The sequence below is a fragment of the Choristoneura fumiferana genome, chromosome 18, assembly GCF_025370935.1.
Source record: "Choristoneura fumiferana chromosome 18, NRCan_CFum_1, whole genome shotgun sequence".
Classification (NCBI taxonomy): Eukaryota; Metazoa; Arthropoda; class Insecta; order Lepidoptera; family Tortricidae; genus Choristoneura; species Choristoneura fumiferana.
The window spans coordinates 12,104,327-12,124,329 of record NC_133489.1 but is presented as its reverse complement, the minus strand read 5'-3'; the positions used below and the strand labels follow the sequence as shown (position 1 = coordinate 12,124,329).

The following is a 20,003-nucleotide window of genomic DNA, read 5'->3' as shown; positions in this document are numbered from 1 at the left end:
CTAACTTTTACGGCTTAAGAGATAGAGCCCTGTGACAGACGGACGGACAGACAGACAGACAGACAGACATACATACAGCGAAGCCTCAGTAATAGGGTCCTGTTGGCACCCTTTGGGTACGGAACGCTAAAAAAGAGGAAAAAAATAATATTCACTTTCTTTAACTTCCAAAAGGCCACCTTATTCTAAGACGGCTTGCGACGAATTGAGATGCACCAAAAAAATAACTTATAGTTTTTATTTTAATTTTGGAAAGAATAGGATATTTTAAGATACCATTTTCATCGATTTCGAATTTGGATGAGTATTTCATTTTTTATATTTTTTTTACGAAATACGCTGGATGACGTTACAGTGAGACAGCCACGTTCCATTGCCTAGAAAAAATCAGGTCGTACATAACAATTTATCTGTGGCATTACAATATGACAATAATATAAGCACGGCTTAAGGTCCTAAATGAACCATGAAAAATAGTTTTATTTATTTCTCTTCTTTTAGTTTCGATTATTCCTATGTTTGTTTAATGGTGTGATAGTAAATAGATATTTTTTTTATTAAAACCTGATATTTAAATTCTTTTATATTTACTTGTAACGTCGTAATTTAATAATTTAATTTGTAAAATTTTGTGAAATACTCGTATACATTTGGGACTTTACGATAAATGACAACTGTTTAAAGCCGGGTGCGCATCATGTGATTAAAGTTCTATCTTTGTCACTCTTTTGTATTATAAGCAGGACAGCAACATTTCAAACTGTCAATTTGCTTTAGTCTAGACCTGCTTTATAACTGCCTTTGTGACGGGACACTGCAGGGGTCAAATGAAGGTCATTACTTAAATTTTGTATATTATTTAATTCAGTTTCTCATATTTTTGGAATCTGATATCTGAAAATGCTTTGTAAAGCCTATTTCTCCAAACGCTTCGATTTATTATACGTTGTCAAAAATTGGGGCATCCCAATTATCAAATTTAATGGGTATAGATACTTACGTCTTCTGGAGGAGTGTTCTCTTTGACCATCTTTCTTTCTGGCTCTTTCGTCCTTTCGGGTTCTTTCGTCCTTTCAGTTTCTTTGGTCCTTTCTGGCTCTTTAACCCTTTCTGGCTCCTTTACTTGGTGAGATGGAAAGCTGACTGATTTATGTACCGCGTTATGCCCTGTTCTTTCTGAATGCTCAGTCAATTGTTTCGTCATGGGTTTCGTTGTGAGGGATTTCGTCTCGACTGGTTTACTGAATCTATTATAGTGCTATAAGGAAATAATTCAAATATATATTTTAGTTTTATAATGATAACCGCTTAACATGAGTCACTTTGAAACATTACCAAAATTGTTTGATAATCATGAAAGTGAAACGGTTTCGAAAGCTGAAACGGAATGCACAAATGCAATCTGTACAAAATTCTAGACAAAGATGAGCACAATAAAAATAACTGAAGCGTAAAAGGCTGACCTAAGAATAAAAAGTTGCACGAAACGGCAAGACTAATTTCAAACTTTACATTATACAACAGCTAAGCCATTACAAACCTTATTGCTATAATTATTGTTGTTAAATCCGCTCTTCGCTCTGTAATATTGGTTCGAGTACTGGTTGTTATAATTGTAGCTCACATTGTTGTAACTGGTATATGAGTTAGTGTTGGTAGTTGCAGGTTTTCGCCAAGAACCCTGTTTCGAAGGGAATCGACTCTAAAAAATTAAAATAAATTGAGCATTGTAACTTAACAAGCAAAACTGGTTTCTTGTGTATCTCAATCAGTTAATACTTACAGTGTGATTGAATCTCGGCGTTGGTTTCTTGTTCGATTTTTGGCGAGAAACCATTGCGGCGATATGTTGCGTATCTTGGCTGGCTATAGCATCCACATACCATTCTCCATTTACTTGTGATACTTTGAAACCGGGCACATCCACGAAAAGCTTTTCCAAAGTGGGATAACCCAACTTTTTGAAGGGTATCCATTCCCCTTGCAATTCTCGATAATCCCCTGGAAATTATAAAATAAATCACTTACTCGAAAAATTTCAAAATAACATAAAGGCATGTACCTTGATATACTCATATAAAGCATTTGACAAACTTTATAGTTTACTAGCTTTTGCCCGCGGCTTCGCTCGCGTTAAATTTGGGGTAACATAGATTTACTATTCTACGATCCAATTTCGAGTTTTGATTGATTTTTTGAAGAATTATTATGGAAATACAGATACAGACAGACGTTATTTTAGACAGATGGTGCCAGTGCAAATTATCGAATGCAAAAATCAACCTACCTAAATTATACTTCGTACATACTTTGAACCCCTGCTTCACATCTTCAGAGGTGGAATTTTAGAAAACCTACGTGTTCCTTTTGCCCGCGGCTTCGTGCGCGATATACGATAATTCCCGCGGGATAAGAATAAGTCAATTCTATAGAAAGCTAGAATGTCTGTGATAGAATTGAAACAGACTTCTTTTGCCTCAAGAAATTGCAAAGTTCCCGCGGGAAAGATATAACTCTTTAGATCGATTGAAAAAAATCCTTCACTTCAAAGCAAAACCTACTTTTTTATTGGAAAAATGCAATATTCCCACGAGATAGAAATAAGTGACTACATTTACCCACACCATTTTTTTTTCACTGATAAAAAGCTACACTGTTTTTGACTTGACTGACATGCGCTACTTCGCGCGAAATTATAAAGTTCCCGCGGGACATCAGTAACTGTTTTGATCTATTTTAAAATTTCCTATTACCTATTGAAAAAAAAAAACCTACATTTCGTATCGGTGCTGTCAACCTTTGAGGAGTTCTCTTAGGAGCAGACGACCCTGGCCGCAGCATCAGGTGGTATATATGGTATAAACGCATTGTCCTTAAAAATTAAACAATCATGCAAAGTTTCTTGTGTGTGCCAGTATCTTTTGAAGAGTTCCCTCCTACGGAAACAATCCTGGCCGTACATTGTACATCCAAGACGTCACTGCCAGATTATTGTATTGTCACCAGAATAACATACTATTTCATACTAATGAGGGCTATCGTTTTTTGTCTCACTAGATGGCGCACTGTTGCGTGAGGTTTTTAAGTATGGCTTTCAAAGTCTGTTATGACGGGCGTGAAAACAAAGTTTAGATTAAAATCATATTTAATACACCCTAAAACCGTACCATAAAAATATCGAGCATACCACAGTGTTGCATAGTCCCCGTTTTGTTCGGAAAAAAGGGAGGACAAAGGTTGCCGAAAGACAAAACTGTCTCAAAATACAGACATTAATTGCCCCGGAACGCATATTTGCCGTAATTAATTTCAGATATTGCAAAATATTCTCAAAATTATTCTAATTATAAATAAACCCGCGTAGCTCACCCAAAAACTATGAGATTTGACATTTCGGAGACCTCACGCTACACTAGCGCCTCTAGCGGCGAATTCATACGCGATAGCCCTCATTTGTATTTAACTATGTATTTATCTATATAAGTATGTTTATCTGTTGCCTAGTATCCATAGTACAAGCTTTGCTTAGTTTGGGACTATAGTTAAAACTGGAATTCAAGACCAAAAAATCTACGATGATGTTGCCATTGAAATAAAATGTGTGTACAATAGTACATTCCTTTTTTTTAAAACACACGATAGTATATTCTTTTTATTAGTAATTTCGGTTCTATAATTTAAAGAAGTAATTTTGTTTACTTACTTTTACATAAATACTAGACGCCTGAATAAAAACTTAATTATTTCGTAATTTTTGGTTGAAAAACTGGTATTGTGCTTGTATTTCTTTAGGTATTCATAACATTTGGTGCAATAATTTACAATTAAGATAAAATCAAACTAATATTAGATTTAGGGGCTGTTTCACCATCCATTGATTAGTGTTAATTGGCGGTTAGGTGTGATGCCGTCTCTATTTGTTTTGTTCGAATAGACGGAGACGGCATCACATTTAACCGCCAATTCAAACCAAACCAAACCAATCAAACTTTTGTTTGTGTTTGTTTAATGGTGTAAATAGATATTATTATTTAAATCTGATATTTAAATTCTTTTGTATTTACTTGTAACATAGTAATTTAATAATTTAATTTGTAAAAATACATTGGAAATACTCATATACATTTCGGACTTTATGATAAATGACAACTGTTTAAAGCCAGGTGCGCATCATGTGATTAAAGTTCTATCTCTTTCCGGCTGCGAATGCACTAGTCCCAAAACGCACTATTAGTCAATACACTCTAATTTCGAAAGCCCCTCTTCTCATAAGAAACTAGGCCCAAAACACCATATTTCCAAAAAGGCTCATTCTCGATTTACACGAGAACCATTGAGAACTAGTCCCAAAATACACCTTTCCCAAAATACCCCAAACTGTGCTCACCTGTAGGTGGCGTAATACTTCATTCTCATAATGCATAGTTCTCAAAACACTCTAGTTCCAAAATACCCTATTTTTTTTTTCTTTTATTTTCGAATGACTTTGAAATTGCTTTCAGCCGTAACCGTTACCCGTTTGACGCCAAGAGTATTTTTGCAAAAACAATTTTTATTGAAATATTATTTCGAGCTATATACAGGGTGTAATCGTTCAGTGTAGCCAGGCGATAGTTCCGTACGTAAATATATCTGATGGCCAAGAAAATGTGGAGCCATGCTCAGTTTAGGATTTCGTAATTATGTTATAATAGAAAAATGCCCTTTGTCATTGATTAACTTAAAGAACACTAAATCTTGACGGCACTGACGTCCTTTTAGGGAAATAATAGGGTATCTATTTTAGTAAATACGCATCCTCAAAAGCATCTAAATAATGCACATTTTGAAAGCAATTTCAAAGAGTCATTCGAAAATAAAAGAAAAAAAATTAGGGTATTTTGGAACTAGAGTGTTTTGAGAACTATGCATTATGAGAATGAAGTATTACGCCACCTACAGGTGAACACAATTTGGGGTATTTTGGGAAAGATGTATTTTGGGACTAGTTCTCAATGGTTCTCGTGTAAATCGAGAATGAGCCTTTTTGGAAATATGGTGTTTTGGGCCTAGTTTATTATGAGAAGAGGGGCTTTCGAAATTAGAGTGTATTGACTAATAGTGCGTTTTGGGACTAGTGCATTCGCCGCCGGAAAGTTCTATCTTTGTCACTATTTGCTATTATAAGCAGGACAGCAACATTTCAAACTGTAAATTTGCTTAAGAGTGTAGACCTGCTTTATAACTGCATTTGTGACGAGACACTGCAGGGGTCAAATGAGGGTCATTACCTTATGTCATTACTTAAATTTTGTTTATTTAATTCAGTTTATCACATTTTTGGAATCTGATTTCTGAAAACGCTTCATTAAGCCTATTTCTGCAAATGGTTTTCGATTTATTATATGTTGTCAAAAATTGGGACATTGGGGAAAATTGAAGGTAGAAAATTAAGTTGCTTAAAAATATGTGTAAAAATTTAAGTATCATGTGGTATTTTTTACCCTCTAACTAACAAATGTAAGTGTTCTTTTTTTGTCCATAATTGGCATAAATTATGAAGTTACATATGAATGGGTTATTTCTTCTTTTTTTTTTACTGTTAATTGTGATAACCTAGCCTAGCCTGTTTCTAGTTTTCACTTGATACACCTATATAAAGGAATTATTGATGTAACTGCATAGAAAACTCTAGCCAAATAAAATTAGGTAGCATGCAGTATGTGCATTCACATTTTTATATTACTAAACTTGAGTCATATTTTATGATAGCTTGTCCAAACAACCTCCATCCATTAGCTAACAATTTTATAACATCTTACATCACATATTCTCACTACATAATGAATAATGAAAAAACACTTACGGTTACATTGCTTGACAGTCAGTGCTCCTTTAACAGAAATGAGAGTCGCTCGGAGTGCTTGAATTACTTGTTCTTTATCTGCCATTTTGTCTAAAAGAAAAAGTAATTTAAAAAAATATTAAAATATCATGAATTATTATTTACATCTTAACCCCATTCAAATAGTGGTATTAACATAAAAGTTAAGCAATTAATCAAATATTGGCACCATAACAACTGACATGGGCACCAGCAGGATTATTTACAGCCTTTACAGGGGCAGAAAATCTAGGGGGTGGGGGGTGCATCTGAATATTGAGGTAAGTAGTACTTACTCATTATTTAAGTAAAAATTTACATTATTTATTTAAGTGTGTTTTTAACTACACATTTTATTAATTTTAATTCTCAATACATTTAGCTTGATGCCAGGGATACAGCCTGGCGCCGATAGTTAGTAATATTTGCCCTGGTAAATAGTTTAGGTTTAGTTCAAACATAAAGAGGTACAACAAATAGGCATGCAATGTGTTAGGGAGTCAACTTACCGCGTATGTTTGCAGGCCAAATATGACAGTGCAAGATTCTTGGGTATTCCGGTTAAAGAAAAACCTTCTCAAGTAGTCCTACATTCCGATTATACAAGATATCAAGTGTAGCATGAAATAACTTCTGAAAAAACATATTGACGCGTAAGCAAGAGAAATCAGATGGTTTCACCACTTACATGTGTTTAAATTAGCAATTGACTGTTCAAACTTTTACACCGCACAGATCATTACTTACCCTTTTTTTATCCAAGTATTAAAAATAAAAACTAACTCTGGATTACTACTAATCGTAACAGAACTTGGGTTTTTTTTTAGTTTTTAAGAAAGCAATAATGTAGCAGTTGCTGTCGTATCGTACTCGAACTCGAACACACAAACACCAGTACAAGAACCAGACCAGAATGCAGGCCCTATTTAGTACAAAACTCGAACTTCGTATGTTGCCATCCTGCTGACGCTTATGTCATTTAATACGCGAGTGAAAGGGACGGTGCGATACGAACTACGATTAGTGAGTTTTGTAGTAGACTCTGGACTGGGTGACACTATTTCCAAATCGTACAATACCGACATAGAAATACCGACCTGATATTTCGTGATTCATGCCCATAGAAACTCTTGTCAGTTTGACACCCGACACCAGTTTATATAGGCGTATGTTTAAAAAGCGTATACACGAAATATCTGGTCAGTATTTCCATGTCGGTATTATCCGTGCCGGTAAATAGTACCCAAGGGTCACCCATTTGGTCACCCACCACCCGACTAGACTAAATTAAGTACTAACTAAATAAAACTAAACTAACAGACTATAATAGTATCGGGGGTTACATATTTGAATATCGAAAATTAAAATATCTACGGTTAAAATGTCGATGTTCAAAATATCAAAAATTTAATTATCGATTGTATCACAATATCGAAAAATGTTATACCTATGGTCAAAATGTCTAAGATTGAAATGTCGATTGATTAAAATATCGAATGAGTAAAAATGTCGATAGCCAATTTATCTAAGTTGTAAATGTCAACATATTTGAATGTCGAAAATTAAAATATCGTACATACCTACAAATCTGCTTTATTTATTGGTCCTTTCTCTTAATAGCATTTATTTTACATAATCTAGTCATTTTTAGTTGTTGTGGCCACAGTTCTCACCTAACCGAACTAAATATTTTTGGTATTCATGTTCAATAGATTAAGTTAGGTTAGTATTGCGTCAAGGCGCGAAGCGCCTCTACTGAGCGGAATAGGAGCTCTGCGAAGCGGAGCTCCGTTGACCCTGTCAGGTGATAGTTCATACATAGGATATTCGATACTCTATACTTCGATATTTATATCTTTCGATGTCACTTTTCTAGATAAATATATTTTCGATATATTGGACGTAGATTATCTAACCATTCGACAATATAAACTTTCGTTATTTTAATTTTCGATATCTTGGTACAGTCGATATTTTGAACATCGACATTTTACCCGTAGATATTTTAACTTTCGATATTCAAATATGTAACCAGTATCGGATATCGGTAGGATAGGATCGGTAGATAGGTAAGGTGCAACCTCATGCAGCCGCTCGTCTCTCGTTCGCAGCAATAAATCTGGTCACGTGACCCTATTTTGAATTTCAGTATTCAGTATTCATTTATTTGGCAAAAACAAAAACAAAAACATAAAATTCATAAGACTTATTCTAGAACTCACAAAATTATGCACCCTGGTAGGGTTTAGTCAAGGTGCGGCCACATGCAGTCGCTTGTCGCCTTTGAGCAACCTTTGAGTAATAATAATAATAATATAACCTTTATTTCGGAATACACAGGACTCCATAGATGATTAGTAACAGAGCTTATTTCCTAAAGTTAGTACTTAAAATTAATCGATTAAATTAAATTATATAAGCTAACCTAATAAAATTCAACATTTTATTTAACTGCACATGCCACCCCCTTAATCTGCCCAACCCAGTGCACAAGTATTGGGCAGTCGTACTTTACAGCAAGCACGCTCAGAATGCTGTTGGAGGTCAGTCTTATACGGTCCAGCAGCGAGAATATTTTCTTGCGCATGATCGCCGGAAACCCGTCCGTACGGGCCTCGCAGAACATGCCAGACGCGTTACACCTGCTGGGCAGGCCCAAAAGCATGCTGAACGTGTTGTTGTATTGAACTTTTAGGGCGTTGTAGGCCCGCTTAGTGTGCCGAACCCACAGGCTGCTCGAATAAAAGCTCTGACAGTATGCTTTGAAAAGCGTTATTTTGACTTCAGTGGAGCATCGAGCAAACCTGCGGGCTATCATGTTTCCGCAAACCGCCAACGCCCTGCGCTCTCTTTCAATATCTTGATCATCATTAAGATCGCATGTAATAATGTGACCAAGATACTTAAAACTCTGTACGACTTTGAGAGGCACCCTATTCAGTACAATAGGAGGTACATGGTATGGCTTAAATCGACCAGCCGTAAAAACCATAACCTCACTTTTCCGTACATTGTACTCCAGTCCATGAGATTGAGCATAGCTTACACAACGGTCTAGCATCTTTTGAAGCGCGCCGACAGCCGGCGCCAGCAGCACCATGTCATCAGCATAACTAATGTTATTGACACTGGTACCGTCTATATAACACCCTGCATGCATGCTGCTGAGGCCGACTATCAACTCGTCAATGTACAGATTAAACAGTTTTGGAGATGTTATCCCGCCCTGCCTCACGCCACACTCTAGCCTATACTCGGTCGACAACGCATCCGCCCACCTCACCTGGTTCGACTGGTTTAAGTACCAGTACTGCAGTATACTAACACACTCAGTAGGTATGTCTGTTCCCCTTAGTTATTGCCATAGTATATTATAATCGACTCGATCAAAGGCCTTAGATAAGTCTAGGAAACAGGCATAAACAGGAGTTTTTCGTGCTGTATAATACCCGACAGTATGCTTTAAGCAGAATATAGCGTTTCCGTTGACAACCCAGCCCTAAAACCAAACTGGGCGTCGTTCAGGTTCAGATACTTTTCAAGAATCAAATTCAGCATACCATCGAGCACCTTGGCCGCCGTTGTCGCAAGTGAAATGGGCCGATAATTACTTTTATCCGAGAGGTCACCGGTTCTGTTCTTTACTATAGGTACAACAATAGTCTTCATTAGTGCTTCAGGTAAATATGAATGACACAAGCACAGATTTAGGAACATTGCAAATACCCTCGGCAAATGAACGCCGGCATACCTAAAGTGCTCAATACTGAGACTGTCGTGACCAGGAGACTTTCCCCTCTGCATTTTCTTAATCACCATCTCAACTTCTTTGGCAGTGAAACTGAAAATCCTCCTGCCCCCAACGGTCCCAGCATCAGCAGCCAGTATAGCAGTGGGCGCGGACCCAAATAAGGACTTGACAGTGAAATGCCCCCTGAAAAGCTCGGCTATATCCCTATGCTCGGTCCTGTTCTCAACGCTCACAGGCAGTCCCGGCTTTACATCCATGTTTTTAGTGCCCTTCCAAAACTGTTTAAATTTTTTGCCATTATGTGACATCACCAGCTTGTCCATTCTAAGCTGGCCTTCTTTATTTTGACACCACAATTTTAGCTTTAAAAGTTTTCTTGGCACCAGACATAAGGTCATACGATCTACCTCTAGACGGTTTTCCCGCAAGCTCCCACAACTGATAATGAGGGCTATCGCGTATGAATTCGCCGCTAGAGGCGCTAGTGTAGCGTGAGGTGAGGTCTCCGAAATGTCAAATCTCATAGTTTTTGGGTGAGCTACGCGGGTTTATTTATAATTAGAATAATTTTGTGATTATCTTGCATTACCTGAAATTAATTATGGCAATTATGCGTTACGCGGGGCAATGAATGTCTGTGTTTTGAGACAGTTTTGTCTTTCGGAAACTTTTGTCCTCCCTTTTCGAACAAAACGGGACTACGCAACACTGTGGTTGCTCGATATTTTTATGGTACGGTAAAAAGGTGTATTAAATATGAACTGATAATCTAAACTTTGTTTTTACGCCCGTAATAACAGACTTTGAAAGCCACACTTAAAAACCTCACGCAATAGTGGCGCCATCTAGAAAGACAAAAAACGATAGCCCTCATTAACGCAGCTTCTTTAAACTGTAATTTTTGGCTTCAAATTTAATTATTTGTTTTCTGAATTAATAAATCAGCGACTAATTTTAAGCGCAATTGTAATCCAAGCTACGTTTTAATAAATCAGCTTGACGATTATTATATAGCAACTAAATTTGTAATGCCTACAAATGTTAAGCTTCTAATAAGTGTATCTATTGCATCTAAAAAACAATTTTAACAGACTAATTTAATATTGTCACCTCTATTTTCATACATTAGTATATGGAAATTATGACTGAAGCAACCATAAATGAACATCAAATTTAATAATATTGTCATCAAAAAATGAACAGTGGCAGGTCTAATTTTATTCTACTAATTTTTAAGTATTGACTATGTTAAGAAAAACTATCAACTTCAGTACTCAATAAAGATATATTTCTATAAAACCCAGAGTTCTTTAATCGTTACCAATCCAAAATCTAAATCTTCTTTTTAATTATTTGACATACTGGCCAGAGTGCTCAGTGATCTGTTCCAGCTACATGAATACACGTCATTCGTCCCCTCTTTCAAAAGTATAGTACAGTGATTAATTACAAATCCAACTTTTGAGGAGCTTTAATAATTCTTGTAGATCTTCTCAGCTCCGGGCTTGCCCTCGGCGATGTACCCACATCAAAAACTTCCTCCCGCAATGGCTGTGGACCCACCATAGGCTCATAAGGCTCATCAGCTTGCTCAACCTCACTCCCCACAGTAGTGCCCGGACTATTCTCCACATAATCTTCATTTTGGTGCACATCTGTTGGGAGTGTTTTTGTAATAATGGCAGGTGTGATTACAACCGAGGGTCTGGCCTCATTTCTGGCTCGGATCTGAGATTGATCTACACAAGGTCTGAGATCAGAAACATGAAAATATTTTTGAACTCCATTTACATCAACTACATACCTAACAGGACTTAAAAACTTAAGAATAATAGCTTTGGTCCATCCTTTTCCTTCCTTCAAATTTTTGCACCACACTATTTCCCCTTCCTTGAAAGATAAGACTTGTTTTTCAAATTTGTTATCAGTTATAACTTTTTTAGACAAAACATTTGATGGTTTAATTAATTCAAAGCGGGTTCTTGGTTTATATTTAAATAACATTTCATTTGGGGACATACCGGTTGAATTTGGACTGTTTCTATATGTGAACAAAAAGTTCTGTAGTAAAAGTTCTTTAGAAAATCCCGACTCTTGTTCCAGTAATCTACTTAAGGCCTGTTTTGCTGTTTGAACGGTTCTTTCGGCCATGCCATTAGACTCGGGATGATATGGTGGACTTTTTAAAGGCACACATCCATTATTTTTCAAAAACTTTAGGAACTCTACAGAAGAAAAAGGTGGACCATTGTCACTTACTAAATATACAGGTATACCGATCATAGCAAAAGTTTTACACAATTTTTCAATCACTTGTGAGGCTGAAGTACCATGCATTATATGCACATCAAGCCATTTTGACATTGAATCAACAATGAGTAAATAAGTTACAGAATCTTTCATAAAAAAATCTACATGAACTCTCTCAAAGATATTTATACATTTTTTCCAATTTATAGGTTGACTTGTATTTGTAAAATTTCTTGATGACTGACATATACTGCATGCAGCCACTATACTTTCAATGTCATCATTCATCTTAGGCCACCAACAATACTCTCGCATTAACATTTTTGATTGTACCATCCCCTGATGAGATTCATGAAATAAGGCTAATACTTTATTTCTTAATTCGCTAGGAATAATAACTCTGTTTCCCCAAAGTACACATTTTTGATCAGTTCCTAATTCTGCCCTTTTGATAAAGTATGGTTTAATATTCTCATCATTTATTGAATTTGGCCACCCTGTCAAAACATACTCATAAACTTTGCTCAATACCCTATCTTTTTGTGTCAATCTAGCGATCTCCTGGAAATCCAATGGTACATTATCTTTTAAATTGAAATAATTTATACTGTCAGCTACATTTACTTGTTCAGGCAGTGGTAGCCGTGACAGTGCATCAGCATTTCCCAATAATGTTCCCTTTCTATAAATTATTTTATACTGATAACCTGACAAAATTAATGCCCACCTTTGCAATCTGGCATTAGCTGTGACAGGAATTTTCTTAAGAGGATCAAATATAAACTTTAAAGGCTGATGATCTGTCACTAGAATAAATCTCCTACCATATAAAAATTTATGAAATTTCTGTACTGCAAATATTATAGCCAAAGCTTCTTTCTCCACTTGAGAATAATTTTTTTGAGCCATATTTAAAGTGGCTGAAGCAAAACATATTGGTTCACTATCAATTTCATGACTTAACACAGCCCCTAGACCATATTTACTTGCATCAGCAGTAACATACAATTCTTTCTTACAGTCATAATGCACTAATAGTCCATATTCACTTACCAACTTTTTGCTTTGAAGAAAAGATTGATTACAATCTTTAGTCCATTCAAAAGAAACTCCCTTTTTTAATAAAGCATGTAAAGGTGCCAAGTGATCTGATAGTCTGGGCAGAAATTTTCCATAGTAGTTTAAAAGTCCTAAATATGCTTGTAATTGAGTTATTGATGTTGGTGCTGGGGCCTTATTTATTGCTTCCACTTTTTCTGGAAGTGGTTTTATACCTTCCTCACATACTAAATGTCCTAAAAATTTGATTTCACTACAAAAGAACTGGCATTTGTCCAAATTTACTTTAACATTATACTGATTTAATTTACTCAACACATTTTCTAGGTTTTTATAACAATCCTCTAAATTAGTGCCCGTTATTATTAAGTCATCTATGTATGCTTTAACATTTTTTACACCCTGTAAAATCTGATCCATAATACTTTGGAACACAGATGGTCCTGAAGATACACCAAACTGTAAGCGTGTTGGTCTAAATAACCCTAAATGTGTGTTTATGGTCATATATTCCTGAGATTTTTTGTCTAATAATAGCTGTTGGTAGGCTCCGCTAAGATCAAGGACACAAAATATTTTAGCTCCAGACAACTCCGCAAATATATCTTCAGGGAGAGGCAGTGGGTAATGGTCGGTATCTAGCATTTTATTTAAGGTGACTTTATAGTCTACACAAACTCTAAGTTTTTTATCATTTTTTTGTACTGTCACTATGGGACTGGCCCATTCACTATGGGTAACCCTTTCAATAATACCTGCTCTTTCTAATTGAAGTAACTCATTTTCAACCTCTTTCTTTTTTGCATAGGGTATGGAATATGCTTTATGAAAAATAGGCGTTGCCCCATCTTTGAGCTTCAATGTTGCCTGCATGTTTACAATATGAGAAGATCTGTCTCTACAAAATACCTGTTTATATTTATTTTTTAAGCAGTCAATCATTTTATTCCTTTCTATTTTATCCATCTCTCCTTGCACTAAACACACATTTTCTATTTTAAATTTTTTTTGCCACTTAGGAAAAAGTAAATTTAACCAATTTCTTCCAATCAAAGGACTAAAATAATTGCCGCTTTCAATTACTATAAGATATAAATCCTGTTTGACATTTCTAGGCCTAATCTTAATAGCTCCTAGCACAGATAACACTTCTCCCGACACAGACTTCAATTTCACAAAGCAATTTTTTAGCTCATGTTTCGGAAAATAAGTTTCATAGTCTCTTTTATGAATAACCGACTTACAAGCTCCTGTATCTATCTGCATATTAAGCATCTTGCTGCCTAGTCACAAGTTAATTACTGCACTGTCTTGCTCTGACACAGCTCGGATACTACCCAACACAATATCTTCTTCCAACTGCTGGCTTTGGTTTTCTTCTGGTCCCTGTTCTACATTCCTGATATTTCTAAAACGGCACTTGTGTGCCAAATGACCTTGTTTCTTGCAAACATAGCACACACAGTCTTTTTTGTAGCATCTATCTGTGAAATGTGAACCACCACAGCATCTGCATTCCAATCTCGTGTTCTGACCTTGTTTAGCTGTGCCTACGCCTGCTCTACTAGTTTTATTCTGCCAAGTGTCTTGAAGAGGTTTTCTCTTTTGGTTTACCAAATTAATATCTGCTTCTGGTTGAATATTTTTGGTGTCTTTTGCTGCACTTTCCCAAGAAATGGCCAGTCTTGATGCCTTTTCAAAAGACAAATCATCATCCTCTGACAAAAGCTTACTAATGATCTGCTCATTTTTTAAGCCACACACCAATTTGTCCCTTAAGGCGTCCCCCAAAAAATTTTTGAAATCGCATGATCCTGCCATCTTCTTTATTTCTACCACAAACTCTTTTATGGTTTGGTTGTCTTTTTGCTTACATCCATAAAACTCGTATCTAGCAGCAATAACCGATTTCTTTTGCACGTAGTGATTTTTAAGCGTATCAACAAGTTCCTGGTAGGTCTTTGTACTGGGCAAACTTGGGGACAGCAAACTCTTCAGGACCTCATAACTTTCAGGTCCCATTAGTGTAATAAACAATGCTACCTGCTTGTTCTCCGTGATACCATTAACTACGAAAAACTGCTCCACGCGCTCCGTGTACGCGGTAAAATCTTGCCCTGGCCGAAAATTCTCAATTGCTCCAATCATTTTTTTTTTTTTTTTTTATCCCATCCTCGTCGCCAATTTTAAGTATTGACTATGTTAAGAAAAACTATCAACTTCAGTACTCAATAAAGATATATTTCTATAAAACCCAGAGTTCTTTAATCGTTACCAATCCAAAATCTAAATCTTCTTTTTAATTATTTGACATACTGGCCAGAGTGCTCAGTGATCTGTTCCAGCTACATGAATACACGTCACTAATTATACTATACTAATTTTGTATAATGTCCACTATTTTATACGTTAGAATTTAAATAATTAGCGACTAAGGGCCAGGCCACATGTCCACGTTGCGGCGTCGCCAACGTAAAACGGCGCGGAGCGGAACGGAAGCAACGGAGCGGAGGCAGCGGAGCGGAGGTAGTGGAGCAGAGCGGAGGCAGTGGAGTAAATAGGAGGCAGTGGAGCGGAGCGGAGACAACGGAGTGGAGGCAGCGGAGCGGAGGTAGCGTAGTGGATACAGTAGAGTAAAGCGGAGACAGCGGAGCGGAGTACCACGGAGCAGAGGCAGCGGAGCGGAGACTGCGCAGCGGAACGGAGACTGCGGAGTGGAGTGGAGGCAGCGGAGTGGAGCGGAGACAACGAAGCGCAGGCAGCGGAGTGGAGGTAGTGGAAAGGAGCGAAGGCAGTGGAGTAAAGAGGAGACAACGGAGCGGAGGCAGTGGAGTAAAACGGAGGCAACGGAGTGGCGACAGACAATGGAGCGGAAGCAGCAGAGCGGAGGTAGTGGAGTAGAGCGGAGGCAGTGGAGTAAAGCGGAGGCAGTGGAGTAAAGCGGAGCTCCACTGTCTCCGCTCCACGCCGCAGCCTCCGCTCCGCTCCGCGCCGCTGCCTCTTTTCCGTGTTACTCCGCTGTCTCCGCTTTACTCCGTTCCGCTCCTACCTCCGCTCCGCTCTACTGCCTCTGCTCCATTCCACTGCCTCCGCTTCGCTCCGCTCCGCTCCGCCCCGCTTCGGCGGGGCTTCTATTTTTGCTTTGAGGTACAAAAGGCAACGACCAAACCTATCATTTCTGTGTTGTGTGTGTATCAAGGCAAAAGTGGCCCGCCAGAAAGTTGATGAAGAAATAGATAGAAATAAGGGAATAAAGCAAAGATTATGCGGTTAAACATATTAATTTAGCTTAATGTGCCACTTAATTAATTACTATAGACTGGAGATTTAGGAAAATTTTCCTAAATTAACAAGTCCTCAATTTGCCACCGTCCAGTCTGTCTAAGCATTGAATATATTGAATTCAGAGTACCTAAGTAACAAAATGTAAGCCAAGTGAATAGGTACCTAGGAGCTGTATTTCCCTTTTTATGCTGTTATAGGTGTCCGCAACAGACACCCTTACTTAACCTTCTTCAAAAAGAATAAATTCCTTAGACTTACAGTAAACAGTAAACCATACAGAATATTAAATCTTAAATTATGCTGTTGTTGTAGATTACCCTTACATGCTACTCAAGTCATGATTTTAATAGCTATATACATTATTGCTTTGTTCTTTATACATGGCAATGAAAACTATGTTTCACTAATCTCTCAGCCCAGTTTTTAATGTACCTGAATTAAAAGTGTATGTTTCAACTGCTTTATACTATACATAACGATGCTTGAAAGAAAAATTGACTAAGCTATAAATCACTATCTTAAAAAAATGTTGCTTAGTCAATTTCTCCTTTCAAGTGTCGATATTATATTATATACTTATACACAAGTGTAAATATAGGGGTGAACTGTTTTGTAAATTAAACAGCAATTTTAAACTAAAGCTATAATTCCGAATAATAAAAACACTTTCTGAAAAGTGAGAAAATAAAATAGAACACCTTGTTATTCACAAGAACAATCATTCAAACCATTGTAAGGTTACTGAAGGACTAAACCAATTTTGTTTGGTGTCATACTAGGACACCGCCAGTTATACAAGTAGTACTGCAAATTACCATCCCCAATTCCAAACTTCAAAGGCTCCAAGAACTCTTTGTTATCCATCAAATCCAACGCATTGAAAACATCAAATCCTGAATTCTTAGCAGTTATCAATGCATCAAGCATTAAATCTATCCATGGGGTTTTGGTGGAAACATTATAAAATGAATATGCTGCTTTTAGTGTTTTATGCGTGGGATGGTAGACAACAGTTGACGGCAGTGTGTAGTAACTCACAAAGTCTGTGATGGAACCATCTGCTGCTTCCACAGCAAAGCTGTCAATAATGTCAGGCTGTGGCAAAAACCAATGTTTGAAGTCTTCCTCATTAAAAATAGGTGCCAAATCAAATTTCCGCAAGTAGCCATTCAATAAAGAAACAACTTTCTCGCAATCTTGGAGTTCAACTTTGCGAAACCAGGTGTTTTAGGCAACTCTGGAAGTTTAAACAGCTTAAGAGTTCTTTGCATGGTCATGTTTCTTGATAGATGACTAAATTTAATGTCAATAAGTTTTTTAGGATTGAGTGATCTATGCCAATAACGACAAGTAGCAATTGGTTTAGGCAACACAATGCCAGCAGTGTAGACACCTTGAAATATTCCAGTTAAGTTTACTCTGCGAGTTATTTCTCTGATCAGCACAGGAGCAACTCGTTTTGCACGCAGCTTTTTGTGCACACATAGGAAGTTTATTTCAACAACAGTTTGGATGTGGTCGTAAATCCTTAACTGAGCAGGGACAGCAGATATAAAGCCTACTAATCGGCCAGATTTAGCCACTCTCACTCCACAGTGCCAATCCATCCTCCAGCCAGGAGGCTGCAGGGCCCACTTTAGGAAATCCGTCTGGTAGTCAAAACGAAACATACAGTCGTCATCTTCAACGTAATTTTCATTCAACAATGTATATAATTCCTTTAAAACCAATGGCTCATTTAGGTTTAGGGTATCCCAATTAAAGCCATCAGGGAGAGTGTAAGGATCTGCTCTAATATCTTCCGTGCTTTTTGGGGTTCTATTGGTTCATTCGAAACTATTTTTCATCCATCTTTGGAACAGGTTGAGTAGACCAAAACTGATATGACTTGTGTAGGGCCTCTTCGGTCGTTTTGGCTGGTTTCTGCTGCAAATTGAGTACTTCCATTGCCATCTTTAAGTCTTTAATAGATATATTCTGATGGGCGTCACCAGAATTCGGCACAGTAACTAAGCCGTCCGCGGACCCGACCCACCGTGGTCACCATCACCACCACTACGCTTTTTTTTATTCTTGTTCTTCTTTTTGTTTCTATTTTCGTTATCCTTTTGAAAGTCATTGGATTGAGATGCTCCATTTTCGTCCATCGTTGGGAATATTCAAATAATTATTAATTAAAGGATGACTAATGGAAACCACGATTATAAAGGGCTAAATTTTTTTGTGACAAATTGACATGACAGACAAGACAATGACATTATTTAGAGCGGAGTTGCCAGTTACAATAATAATCTAACCTAAGGAAGGAGTCGTGAGTGGAATACCCATAATCCAAATCACGGCATAAATAAATACCGTGCAAGTCAAGAAGAGGGTGAATGAGCGATGTAGGAGGTATGCATATTATCCACAATTTTTACTCATCTCCATAATTCTTTCGCTTGTATCTTATGTTTATTGCAGGGCTTCAAATACCGTTAAAAAGTTGGTAACGTTATCGCTGTCAAACAGATTTAACGTTAAATCGTAATTAACGTTAGATTTACCGTTACTTTACAACTTTTTACCGGTATAAAAATGGTAACGTTATCAGCTATTCATAAAATTAACGTTAATTCAATAGTATCGTTAAATCATAATGTAAAGTAAATTTAATATACCCTTAGATTGTATATTACTTAGATACACAATCAGACGGAAAAATGGGTTATACAATACTCGGAAGTTTTCAACTGTGTTCCGAGTTTTAAGATTAGTCTTGTTTGGACCATAGATCGTGTCATTTGTCAACAATGGCTAAATGCTGCGTAAAAAAATGTGTAAATACCGGCTCAAAATTGAGAAAAAAGGATGGGATATCTTATTTTTCGTAAGTTCTATTGAATCGATTCATCAGTAAATAAATACTGGGTATATACCCATAGAGCAATTTTATGAATTTGAATTATTATTAATTATATTGGCATCTACCTGAATATAGCTGCAAATGTCACGTTAACCGTGTTTGTCAAAAAGTTTTCTTCGGGACTGTGTATCTAAGTAAAAATTTAATCTGAGAATTTAACGGTAAAATTACAGGTAACAGTAACGTTAATTGGGTATCGATACAATAATGTTCAGTTATAAATTAACGTTATTTAGACTACATATTTACAGCTTTTGCTGTTGAAACTTTGGGTCCACGGAGTTCGGACGCTCACAAACTTTTAGACCAAATAAAAAAAATATATTTTAAATTACCAATGACCATAGGGCTGGTGCATTTCTCGCCCAACGTATTGGAATCACGATCCGGCGCGGAAATGCAGCCAGCCTTATGGGCACTCTTCCTCAGGGACAAGACTTGGGCGAACTGTATATATAGTTAACTATGGCCCTGACTACGAAATGCAAAACTCGAACTTAGTATGTTGCCGTCCCGCTGACGCTTATCTTATTCAATACGCGAGTGAAAGGGACGGTGCCATACGAACTTCGTTTTTCTAGTTTTGTAGTGGCCCCTCTGTATTATTTTTTACGTTGGCACTAAGTGATGAACACTATTTTTACCTGTGCTTAGATTTTATCACTTTATCGTAAAAGTGCATTTATGTTCACAAAATGGAAAGTAGAATATTGAATGCATTAATGTTATTTTTGCTATCGTAAAATAAACATTTTATCGGTTATTTACGAAACCTAAATCACGGAGCAGCACTGTTCCTTTTATGCTGGCCACATTATTTTTACGTTTGACATTTCAGACTGTCATTTTAGCCTGTGGAAGGCAGCGCCATATTTAAAATTTACTGTCAA

General features: G+C 36.9%; 1 protein-coding gene and 1 pseudogene across 1 annotated transcript in view; both read right to left on the bottom strand.

The window, feature by feature from the left end:
- Nucleotides 1-6,771, bottom strand: part of tapas (tudor domain-containing protein 7 tapas) — a 63,744-nt gene extending 56,973 nt beyond the window's left edge. The window contains 6 exon segments of the mRNA XM_074102405.1: nucleotides 1,001-1,258; nucleotides 1,541-1,702; nucleotides 1,784-2,001; nucleotides 5,846-5,935; nucleotides 6,373-6,496; nucleotides 6,611-6,771. Of these exon segments, the coding sequence (XP_073958506.1) occupies nucleotides 1,001-1,258; nucleotides 1,541-1,702; nucleotides 1,784-2,001; nucleotides 5,846-5,930 (723 nt within the window). The 5' untranslated portion in view covers nucleotides 5,931-5,935; nucleotides 6,373-6,496; nucleotides 6,611-6,771.
- A 9,166-nt stretch (nucleotides 6,772-15,937) lies between these two features.
- On the bottom strand, nucleotides 15,938-18,467 carry LOC141438498 (glycylpeptide N-tetradecanoyltransferase 2-like; annotated as a pseudogene).
- Nucleotides 18,468-20,003: the final 1,536 nt, after the last annotated feature.